At 43.4% G+C, this 12774-nt stretch overlaps 1 protein-coding gene across 4 annotated transcripts in view; it reads left to right on the top strand.

Moving 5' to 3' along the window:
- Nucleotides 1-12774, top strand: part of LOC125460389 (caM kinase-like vesicle-associated protein) — a 137571-nt gene that overhangs the window by 51591 nt on the left and 73206 nt on the right. For all 4 annotated transcript variants that reach the window (XM_048547829.2, XM_048547832.2, XM_048547831.2 and 1 more), the window contains exon 3: nucleotides 7791-7922. In XM_048547829.2, the coding sequence (XP_048403786.1) occupies nucleotides 7791-7922 (132 nt within the window). The remainder of the gene's footprint in view (nucleotides 1-7790; nucleotides 7923-12774) is intronic.

The raw sequence follows: 12774 nt of genomic DNA, 5'->3' as shown, positions 1-12774 counted from the left end.
ACACCAGGGAGTCAATAGTCTAGTGACATTATTGCTGGACTGTTAATCCAGAGACCCAGGTAACATTCTGGGGTCCCAGGTTCAAATCCTGCCACAGCAGATGGTAGTATTTGAATTCAATCAATATCTGGAATTAAGAATCTAAAGGTGACCATGTCAATTGTCAGGGGAAAAATCCATCTGGTTCACCAGTGCCCTTTAGGGAAGGAAGCTGCCATCCTTACCTGGTCTGGCCTACATGTGACTCCAGACCCATAGCAATATGGTTGACTCTTAACTGCCTTCTGAGCATTTATGGATGGACAATAAATGCTGCCCTCATCCCGTGAATGAATAAAGAAAGGGGAAAAAAAACCTACTAACTGAGTGGGTGGGGTCCTAAATGACGTAACTGCAAGATAAGATCTGCGGAAGTTGGTAAGGCAAGTAACAGAGGGAACAAACTTCTTGTCTTCACCTGCTATAGAAGAAAGTATCCACGACAGTTTCAGGAGGAGTGACATTCTTATGGGATCTTCAATCTTCACATTGAAGATACCTTCCATTGTGTTGTGCAGCACTACCATTGGGATAGATTTTCAATTCAGCTGGCAACTCAGAACTGGGCACCCATGAGGCACTGTGGGCCATCAGCAGCAACAAAATGACCAGCATATCCCTCACTCTGCCATTAGTGTCATGCCTGGAGAATCAACCCTGACTCAATGAAGGGTGCAGAAAGGTATGCCAGGAGCAGCACCAGGCATACCTCAAAAAGAGATGTCAACCTGGTGAAGCTTATTATAATTAGTGTTACAATCTGGCTTGAGACCTGTACATTTTTATTTGAGCGGACAAAATTTGAGATCCCAGGTACTTATGAAGAGAATAAAACAATCTTATTCCACTCTTTTGAACAAGCGACAGTAAAATTTGCGATACAAAGTCAGAATTCTAACACAATCTAGGACATATACAACTTTATTTTCTAACATCAGGATTAACCTAAGTAAAATATAGGTGAAAAAACAAACTTTGTCTGAAAGTCCCACAGAGGACAAGACATAGCAAATGCTATCAAGACAGATCGCATGGAATTTTTAGTACTCCCTCAGATGTTAAGGACACTGTGGATTGTCAAATCTCATTGAAACTTTGCAAGAGATTTTTCTCTTCCAAGAGCCTAGCTTCCAAACTGCTTCTCAAGCCAATCCATGAAGGGCTGCCTCAATAGCTGCTCATATTCTAGAAACTCACCCTCCTCTACTGGGACTATATTTTTACTTTTTTAAACTTTGTATTCCTATTCCAAACTTCTTATTTTCTCTTTCAATGTAACAAACACTTAAAGTACCTGTACCTAGATACACCAAAGCAGCAACATTACAAACTTTTCTCTGCACTCATTCAAGTGCATGTGACAAGAAAAGCTATTCTATTCTTCTATTCTTTCTCCCTTGATGTTTTGAACTGCACTGCAGCCCCTATGCACAGACACAATCCAAATTTTCACAGCCTGCTAGCTTCCCCAAGCTAATACTCACATGGATTGTTTTCTGAACTCTACCCTTGCTCAGCTTCACCAAACAAATTTTCATCCCCTACTCTCTGCTGTACTGAAGTATTAGTTCCTTACTGGCTTCTTCTGAACTGCTCACAGCTTCCGGGACATTCCTGAACCTCCATTCCAGCACTTAGCTAACATCCGCTGGCTCCATTGAGTCCCAGCTGCACAGAGCTATCCAACCATCTTGAAACTTCTCCCTGACCCCAAGTATATACAGGCAGTGACTTTCTCAGCAGCACTTGACCTCTTGGAGCCTGCTGCTGATTCCCTCTCTGACTCTACTTGACTGTGACTTTTGAATTGCTTTTCAGTGATCTGTGAACTGTTTTACGTGACCTGATGAAAACCTCACAACCCACTTCTTGTCCCTCAGCAATATTGACAATAACTTTTTTTGGAATCATCAAACGTAGCAATCCCTGGGAACTCCCTGTTCCTTGAACATTACAAGTTCCACCAATTGTGGACATATGCAATACTAATGATGCAAAAGTCATGGATTCTACCATGAGCCACAACACGTACGTGCCAAAATGGGAGGTAGAGCTAAGCGATCCAATAACCACTGAATTCGATCTAAACTCTCACAATCCTCCATCATTCAGCTGGTAATGCTATTGGATTATTAAACACCTACTTGGAGGAGGGTCCTCTAATCCGCAAAGATGGGGGAGCACATCACATCAGTACAAAAGACAGGGCTGAAGCATTGCAAGTACCTTCAAAGAGGAGTGCTGAGCATGGAGGTCGCCAATGCCATTGATGCCAATCATCAGCCTATACTTTTTACTCCATCTAATAACAAAATTGCCTGAAGGTACAGGACACTCTGCTAACATTTCAGCAAAGCGTTTGTCCTCCCAAACCCACTCTTCCCCTAGCCAAGCCGTTCCAGTACAGATACAGCACTGGCATTTACCCAGGAATGTAGGAAATTGTTATGTCCACAAAAAATCTCCAGGGAATTGGCTATGAGGAAAGGTTGAAAAGACTAGATTGTTTTCACTGGAAAGACGGTGGCTGAGAGGTGACCTGATAGAGGTCTACCAAATTATGAGAGGAATAGGTAGAGTGGATAGTCAGAGGCTTCTTCCCAAGTTTGTAGTTTCAATTACAAAGGGCCACAAGTTCAAATCAGAGGGGGAAAGTTTCAGGGAGATGTGCAAGGGAAGCTTTTCACGCAGAGAGTGGTAGCAGCCTGGAATATACTACCACTAGAGGTAGTGGAAGCGGTCACAATGGAGACATTTAAGAGGCACCTACATGGGTACATGACGAGAGAGGGAATAAAGGGACACAGATCGAAAAATGTTAGGTTTGTTTTTAGATTAATTAGGGCATGATGGTCAGCACAGGCTTGGAGGGCTGAAGGGCCTGTACCTGTGCTGCACTTTTTCATTTATTCATTTATTTATTCAAATCCTGCCTGACCAAATACCATCCCATCAGTCTAATCTCAATCATCAGGGATGTGCTGGAAGGCATTGTCAATAGTGCTATCAAACAGCAGTTGTTCAGTAATATGCAGTCTGGATTGGAAATTGGCTTGCTGAAAGAAGACAGAGGGTGGTAGTTGATGGGAAATATTCATCCTGGAGACCAGTTACTAGTGGTGTACCGCTAGGGTCAGTGTTGGGTCCACTGCTGTTTGTCATTTTTATAAATGACCTGGATGAGGGCGTAGAAGGATGGGTTAGTAAATTTGCAGACGACTCTAAGGTCGGTGAAGTTGTGGATAGTGACGAAGGATGCTGTAGGTTGCAGAGAGACATAGATAAGCTGCAGAGCTGGGCAGAGAGGTGGCAAATGGAATTTAATGTGGACAAGTGTGAGGTGATGCACTTTGGTAGGAGTAACCGGAAGGCAAAGTACAGGGCTAATGGTAAGATTCTTAGTAGTGTAGATGAGCAGACAGATCTCGGTGTCCATGTACACAGATCCTTGAAAGTTGCCACCCAGGTTGACAGGGCTGTTAAGAAGGCATACAGTGTTTTAGCTTTTATTAATAGAGGGATCGAGTTCCGGAACCAAGAGGTTATGCTGCAGCTGTACAAAACTCTGGTGCAGCCGCATTTGAAGTATTGCATACAGTTCTGGTCACCGCATTATGAGAAGGATGTGGAAGCTTTGGAAAGGTTGCAGAGGAGATTTACTAGGATGTTGCCTGGTATGGAGGGAAGGTCTTACAAGGAAAGGCTGAGGGACTTGAGGCTGTTTTCATTAGAGAGAAGGAGGTTGAGAGGTGACTTAATTGAAACATATAAAATAAGCAGAGGGTTAGATAGGGTGGATAGGGAGATCCTTTTTCCTAGGATGGTGACGGAGAGCACGAGGGGGCATAGCTTTAAATTGAGGGGTGAAAGATATAGGACAGATGTCAGAGGTGGTTTCTTTACTCAGAGAGTGGTAAGGGAATGGAACGCTTTGCCCTCAACGGTAGTAGATTCGCCAACTTTAAGTACATTTAAGTCATCATTGGACAGGCATATGGACGTACATGAAATAGTGTAGGTTAGATGGGCTTCAGATCGATATGACAGGTCGGCACAACATCGAGGGCCGAAGGGCCTGCTCTGTGCTGTAATGTTCTATGTTCTATGACCTGCTCACTGACACCCAGTTCGCTTTCCACCAGGGATGCTTAGGTACTGGCCACATGACAGAGATGAATTCCAGCTTCTGCCCCTTGACATCAAGGTGTCATTTGATCAACAACCCAAGCAAAACTGGAGTTAGTGGGATAGAGGGCAAGAGAAAGTTGGTTGTGATTGTTGAAAGTCAATCTTTCAGTCTCACAAAATCTCCCTAAGAGGTCCTCAGACTAATGTTCCAGCCTGAACCATCTGCAGCTGCTTCATTGATGATCTTCCCTCCATCATACTGTCAGAAATAGGATATTTGCTAATGGCTGCACAATATTCAGGGCAACTTACAACTCTCAGAGACTGAAGCAGTCTATGTCTAAATTCAGTAAGACTTGGACAATATCCAAGTTTGGGCTGACAAGTAACAAATAATGAGCATCAGGCAATGACCACCTTCAACAAGAGAGAACCTAACCTCTTGATGAAAACCAGAAGTGCTTGGAAATCACACTGGTCAGGCAACATCCATGGAGAGAAAGCAAGCTAACATTTTCAAGTCTAAACGACTCTTCATCAGAGCTGAATTGAAATGTGGAGGGGGCAGAATTTATGCATGGTTTGGGAGGGGAGGATGGTGATTAAGTCAGATTAAGCAATCAGAATTTGAGAATGGTGGAACAATGGTGTGGCTAATTGTCAGATTAGATACAGCAGACTGTGAACCTACTCCCATTCCTTCTCCTTCTTTTAGCTTTACTTATTACATTCTCTGTCACCATGTCCTCACCTCCCACAACACACACACACACACACACACACACACACACACACACACACACACACACACACAGTCCGTTCCTTCTAGTCTAGCAGTTAGATACACCATTGTTCTACTATTCTCACGTCCCAATCACTTAATTTGAACTAACAACATCCTTTCTTCCCCAGAACTCCACCCCCTACCCTGTGCATAAATGCTGTCCCCTCCACACTTCACGACATCTCTGACAAAGAGTCATCTCGACTTGAAACATTGGCTTGCTCTCTCTCAATAGATGCTGCTTGACCTGCTGTGATCTGCAGCATTTTTTGTTTTAAATACCATTCCAGCATCTGCAATAATTTTCTTCTACTTCTTCTCTTGATGTTCAGTAGCAATATCATCTCTGAATTTCCAATAATTATCATGCTGGGAGTTACAATTGACCAGAAACTGAATTGGACTAACCATTTCAATATTGCTATCTGGGATAAGGCCAGACGCTAAGAATTCAACAGTGAGTAACTCACCTCCAAACTCCCCAAAGCCTGCCACTGTCACAAGTAAGGAGTGTGATGGAATACTACACACTTGCATGGATGAATGCAGCTCCAACAACATGCGAGATGTTCAATGCCATCCTGGACAAGGCTATGTTTTCATTTGGCACCTCATTCACCACCTTCATCATTCACTTCCTCCCTGACTGACTCACAGAAGCACTATCTACAAGTTGCACTGCTACAAGTCATCAAGGTTCTTTCAACAGTACCTCCCAAATCTGTGACTCCTATCATCTCGAAGGAGAAAAGGAGAAGGGTAACAGATACGAAGGAAAACTACTTACTTCCCAGTTCCCCTTCAAGTTTCTCACATCATCCTACCTTGGAGCTATGCAACCAGTCTTTTATTGTCACTAGGTCAAAATGCTGAGACTTCTGTCCCAAGAGTGATATGAGCTTGCACAAGGACTGCAGCAGTCAGGAAGACAGCTCACTATCGCTTTCTTAAAGAAAGTTAGGGATGTCCTAGCTAGCAATGCCCACATCCACCCTGGTTATAATCTCTTCCAACCTCTTCCACTGGGCAGGAGATACAAGCTTAAACATATGTTCTTGCCCACTGTTATTAGACTTATGAATGGACCTCTTAAATTTTAAATTTAATGTTGATGTCACTCTTTGTGCACCTTCTGTGCAGCTGTAACATTGTATTCCTCACTCTATTCTATTTCCCTAAGGTACTTTGTATGGTATGACCTACCTGTACTGCACGCAAAACAAAACTTTTCACTGTACTGAGGTGCATGTGACAATAATAAATCAAACCAAACCAAAAATTTCCAGAGTGAATAAAGGAAGAATGGTGGCCAAACACCTATATTACCAGAAGCTGGAGAAGACAAAATAAACAGTTTTGGGCTCAAAGAACAGCTTCCCTTGGGTCCCACTGAATTTAACAGCAGAATCCATTTTTCATTTAGTTTGTCGCCATTTTCGGTCTACAGCCCAATCAAATTATCAGACTTTCAGAAATTGCAGAGACTGGGCTCATTTGAGATGGGGTGGTGATTGATAAAGCCAGGGCCGGAGTTGGGAAGGATTTTATCAAGACATGTGACTCAGGGCAGTGGGAGGGTATCTGACCATGGGGAGGAGATGGTTGAGAAGATAAGCTTCAGGTGGGCATGGAGTGGGTGAGGGAAACATTCCTCCACTTCTTGACCCACAGCCAGTGCTGGGAAATCACATTCCTAATTATTCAGCATTCCTCACCCCCTTTTATCAGCCAAGTTTCCCAATGCCCAAAACAAAACCCTACCATTTGGAACTTAACCCAAAATAGAGAGAAAATAAACAACATACATCCTCATTAAAATAGCCAAGTGCTCCACGTATCCCCTGAGACTGGGTTGGTAGCCCATCTTCTACCTATTAAAATTGGAAGTCAACAAGTTGGGTCATGTTGAAAATTGTAACATTTTAAATTCCAAAGAACTCTTCTCAATCATGGTAATTTCTCTATTTTAGAATAATCTTGTAATTTTTATGTATGTCTGTTCTCCAGTCCATTATACAATGTAAAGATCAGATCTGTACACAGTATTCAGATCTGACCAGGGTCCTATACAAATTTAACTTCAGTATTTTTGAATTCAATACTGCAAGAAATAAGCCGTTGTGGTTTGTTAACATTTTTAATTGCTTTGGCATTCTACAGTTCTGTTTTTAATGATTTGTTCACTTGTATTCCTGGATATCTTTGCCTTCCTACCACATTCATTTTCCTGTTATCGAGAAGGACTGCACTAAATTGAGGTTGGCATTCTAAATAAGGGTCAGGTCTACAGAAGGTTCTGAGAAAGGGTCACTCAACCCGAAATGTTAACTTTGATTCTCTCCACAGGTGCTGCCAGACCTGATGAGCTTTTTCAGCAATTTCTAATTTTGTCTCTATTCCGTAACTGCCACCCAACTTTGCCACATGTAAAGATTTATGAGCATTGCCCCCAGCTCCTCTGTCTTGCATTTTGCCACAATATAGTACCAAGTAGACTTTATTGCATCAATATCTACCTTCTTGCCAAGTTCTCTTCACATTAGTCCACAACTGCATCTGCCAGTTGTCTGCCCACTTCACCAGCCTGTCTGTGCCCTCCTGAGGTATGTTGCTATCCTTTTTATTACTTGCCACATTGCCAGGTATTGTACTTTACAGATTTTGAAACTGAATATTTTTTATGGCAAGAGATACCGATTGAGAGCATTGTTTCCTCTGTAGATCTAATTGAGATATATTTCTTTCACAAAGCCTATTCTCCAGTATTATTGCAGCATGACGTTAAATGATAAAGGGCTATGGAATTTCTTCTTTTCTCTCTTTCTCCACCAAAAAACAGGGAGGAATTCTGTGAAATATTCCGAGCAAAAGAGAAATCTACTGGCAAAATGTACACTTGCAAGAAGTTTTTGAAGAAAGATGGAAGAAAAGTTAGGAAGGCTGCGAAGAATGAAATCATGATTTTAAACATGTAAGTCCCTAGAGGTCTGTGGTGGGCACACTTATGTCTTATTAATACTATGTCTCTTATGTTGAATCCCTTGTAAGCCAAAAACTCAACCTGAGAAATAAGATTTCATTCTTTTCCTTGCAGTTGCTGTAGGCAGCAGCCAAGTTTTAAGAACATATATCTTTTCATTAAAATAGACAGAGTGTATATCGAAGCCATTAAAAGCTCTGTGGCACGGTGGCTCAATGGTTAGCACTGCTGCCACACAGCACCAGGCTCTTGGCTTCGATTCCAGCCTCACATGACTGTCTGTGTGGAGTTTGCACTTTCTCCCTGTGTCTGTGTGGGATTTCTCCTGGTGCCCCAGTTTCTGCTCACAGTTTAAAGATGTGGAATGGCTCTGCTAAATTGCCTGCAGTGTTCAGGGATGTGTAGCTTAGGTGGGTTAAAGGGGGAATGGCGGGATGCTGCAAATATCGCTGTGGACTTGTTGGGCTGAATGGCCTGTTTCCAAACCGTAGGGATTCTATGAATTATTCTCTTTTTGTTCACAGTCTTGGTGTGACATTAAACAGTTAGGAAATACAAACAAAACATAGCTGATGAGCCAATGCATTTCTTCCTGCCCTGTCTTCTCCCCAGTGTTCTCTGTGTGAGACCAACGCTATGTTCCCTAGGAAGTAACTACCTGTAAGGTCAACACTAATTTTAGCAACAAGGAAATGCCAGCAGGGTCATTATTGCCCACTCCTCTGTAGACTCACTCACAACAGTCCTCATTTTGAACGTTATAATCAGTCAAAGTTAAAGTTCATTTTTAGCCGGAACACTCTGCAGAGGTGATTCTACCAGAACTTCTGGATAAGTGATTGTGCTCAAATTTCACCCTTCCTTCCTTCCTTTTCACATTCATAGAATCCACACAGTGTGAAAAGAAGTTGTCCAGACCATCAAGTCTGAGCCAATCCTCCAAACAGCATCCCATCCTATCCCCACAGCACTGCATTTCCCCAAGGCTAACCCACCTAGCCTGCACACCAGGAACAATTTAGCATGACTAATCTGCATGTCATTGGACCACGGCAGGAAACCAGACCAAGCTCACACAGGCATAGGGAAAGCACAAAAACTGGAATTGAACCTGGGACCCTGGTGCTGCAAGGCAGCAGTGTTAACCAGTGAGCCACCGTGCTGCCCAGAATTCTAGGAATCTCCTCCCATCCTTGCCTCCTTCTGAGAACCCTGCATTCCATTTTTTCTGCTTCTTGTTTATCCCCACATCGTTCCATGTCATCATTGGCAGCTGTGCTTTTAGTTTTTGGGACCCTAAGTTATTCCTTCCTTCAATCTCTATTCCTTTAAGATGTGCCTTTAACTTACCTCTCGAGTCAAGTTTATAATCATCAGTCTTCATATCTCCTCCTTTAGCTTGATGTCAGTTTCAGACTTATAGCATCGGTGTGAAACACCTTGGGATGTATTTAACTGTGACCAAGGCGCTATACAAATGCAAGTTGTCTTTACGCTAACACAAGTGTTCAAGCTCTGTATGTGTGCACCCATTGTCTAGATTCCACTCTTATATTAATGTGGTTACACTTTATTCAAAAAATGGGAAGAGAAACTAAATGCTGGTGGATTAGATTTGGAGCCTCTTGGGAGAAGAGTTCTGAAAGGAATTTTATGTAGAAGTAAAATTGTCAGTGAAACCAGTTCAGCACCCAGAAACATTTTGGTGGTTTGTCTAAGAGTCGAGAAAAGACCACAGTCACACTTTTCACTGGGTTGAATGCAAAGTGCTACATTTTCTTAAAGGATAATTGCTCAATATCCATCCTTCTCAAAGGTGCAATTACTATTATGTTAGTCATTTTGCTTTCAAGAGATGGCTGCTTTCATTTTCAGCCATGTCGCAATGGGCAAACACATGAGAGAATGATTCCAACATCTCTTGGGTGTCCACTGCTCTGTTCTCTCACCGATCAGTGGGAATCAGCAGGAAATGGCCTGTGATAGTGGCATGCAGAGGAGGACAAATTTGCAAACAATAAGATCTGGCTCACGACAATGAGGTGACTGACACATCAAACTCATTTCGGCAATGCTTGTTAATGGAGAACGCTGACGAGCTGGGCTGGCTCTGCTTGGGAACCCTGCAGCCCAATGGTATCAATGTGGACTTCACAAGCTTCAAAATCTCCCCCTCCCCCCACTGCATCACACAACCAGCCCAGTTCGTCCCGGCTCCCTAACCTGTTCTTCTTCTCACCTATCCCCTCCTCCCACCTCAAGGCGCACCTTCATTTCCTACCTACCAACCTCATCCCGCCTCCTTGACCTGTCCGTCCTCCCCGGACTGACCTATCCCCTCCCCACCTCCCCACCTATACTCTCGTTTCCACCTATCTTCTCCTCTATCCATCCAGACAGACAGCTCATCTTCTATCCATCCTAGTACTTCTCCTCTCTCTCCCTATTTATTCCAGTTCCCTCTCCCCATCCCCCTCTCTGATGAAAGGTCTAGGCCCGAAACGTCAGCTTTTGTGCTCCTGAGATGCTGCTTGGCCTGCTGTGTTCATCCAGCTCCACACTTTGTTATCTTGGATTCTCCAGCATCTGCAGTTCCCATTATCTCTCTACTTCATATCAGTGATTAGTCTTTCAGAATAAAATCATTTCTGCTGCAGTGTATAGTAGACTAAACCAAACTCCTCACTTGCCAAAATACTCCCTTCTCTCACCAATCCAAGATGGAGTTTTATTATTATATTTTGGAGAATAGATAGATTTAAAATTATGATTATATGAAGCAATTACAGACTGTAACTTGTCCTTTGGTGCCTCAGTGTAACATCAGTCTCCAAAAACAAAGTGATTTTGGATAAGTTGTAATGTCTCGTGTGAATGTGTTGTGTTTGCATGAATATCTGTGTTTTTCCCGATTGCACAGCACTTTGGCATAGCAATCTGTCCCATTTACTACCACGCCAAATGGTTACTCAGCTCTGATGATTTTAGTAAGCTCTGGGCCAGCTTGAAATGTAGACTTGCCCATCTCAAATATTTCAACTCGGGAAGGAGAGTTTGCCATCACAATCTCAGTTTTAAAAATCCCCAATTATTAAGCAGCCCGTAATCCTTGAATATGCACAGACATTTTCCTTATCTTTGCTTTACAGCTCCCCCTAAGATCATTGGTTATGCCTGCAGAGCAGTGTCTAGAGGGAACTTCTAATTTTTAATGAATATGTAAATAATGCGGTGCTTTTTAAAGAATAAAATTAATATTCTGTGATGTTTTGGCAGTTTTCTGTCATAAAAAGATTGTTTATGTGCATTAAACAGAGAACATCTTGATCTGAAGAAACAGTTTTTTGAAGTCTAATGCGAAAGTACTTTTCAGGTTAACTTCAACAAGGGAGCCTCCAAAATGTCCACATTTTTCCTCAACCAAGGATTCCCCAGCTCTGTTTTCGATAAGGCTGTCAACCAGATCCAATCCATCTCCTACACTTCCACCCTCACCCTGTCTATTCTCTCCCATACCAGTGATAGGGTGCCCCTTGTCCCTACCTACCATCCCACTAGCATTCATATCCAGATCATCAGATGCCATTTCCGCCACCTCCATTGAGATGCCACTGCCAGACACATATTCCTCTCCCCTCCTTCGTCCGCCTTCCGCAGGGGCAACTCCCTCTGGGATACCCTGGTCCACTCGTCCTTCACTGCCACAACCCCCCACAGCCCCATGGCATCTTCTCCTGCAACTGCTGAAGGTGTAACACATGCCCATTTACCTCCTTAAAGATAACAAAGTGTGGAGCTGGATGAGCACAGCAGGCCAAGCAGCATCTCAGGAGCACAAAAGCTGAAATTTCGGGCCTGGACCCATTTCGGGTCTAGGCCCGAAACATCAGCTTTTGTGCTCCTGAGATGCTGCTTGGCCTGCTGTGTTCATCCAGCTCCACACTTTGTTATCTTGGATTCTCCAGCATCCGCAGTTCCCATTATCTCCATTTACCTCCTCCCTCCCCGCTATCCAAGGGCCCAAGCATACCTTCTAAGTGAAGCAACACTTGACCTGCACTTCCCCCAATCTAGTCTACTGCATTCGCTGCTCACAATGCAGTGTCCTCTACATTGGGGAGATGAAGCGTAGACTGGGTGACTGCTTCATAGAACATCTACATTCTGCATGCAAAAAAGACCCTGACCTTCCAAGTGGCTCACCACTTTAACATAACACCTAGTTCCCTGGCCAACATCTCTGCCTCTGGCTTGCTGCAGTGTTCCAGCAAAGCTGAGCACAAGCCAGAAGAACAACACTTCATTTTCCGCTTGGGAATCCAGCGCCCTCCGGACTCAATATTGAGTTCAATAATTTTAGGGCCTGAACTCTCTCATGTCCTAGGCCCCTACCCCACACACCAGGCCTTGTTATCACATATTCTGCCATTACACATCCTCTGTTAGTCACCAACAGTGTCCATTAACAGCTATTCACTCCGCTAGCCAGATCATTGTAAGACCATAAGACCTAAGAGTAGAAATTAGGTCATTCAGCCCATCGAGGCTGCTCCACCATTCAATCATGGCTGACAAGTTTCTCAACCCCACTCTCCTGCTTTCTCCCTGTTGCCTTTAATTCGCTTCACAATCAAGAATACATCTATTTCTGTCTTAAATATACTCAATGACCCGGCCTCACAGCCTTCTATGGCAATGAATTCCATAGATTCACCACTCTCTGGTTGAAGAGATTTCTTCTTGTCTTTCCTTTATTCTAAGGCTGTGCCCTCAGGTCCCAGTCTCCCCTGCCAATGGAAACATATTCCCAGCATCGACTCTGTTCAGTCCTTTCAGTATTTTG

This window comes from Stegostoma tigrinum, chromosome 11 (genome assembly GCF_030684315.1).
Source record: "Stegostoma tigrinum isolate sSteTig4 chromosome 11, sSteTig4.hap1, whole genome shotgun sequence".
Classification (NCBI taxonomy): Eukaryota; Metazoa; Chordata; class Chondrichthyes; order Orectolobiformes; family Stegostomatidae; genus Stegostoma; species Stegostoma tigrinum.
This window is presented reverse-complemented; position numbering and strand designations above follow the sequence as displayed.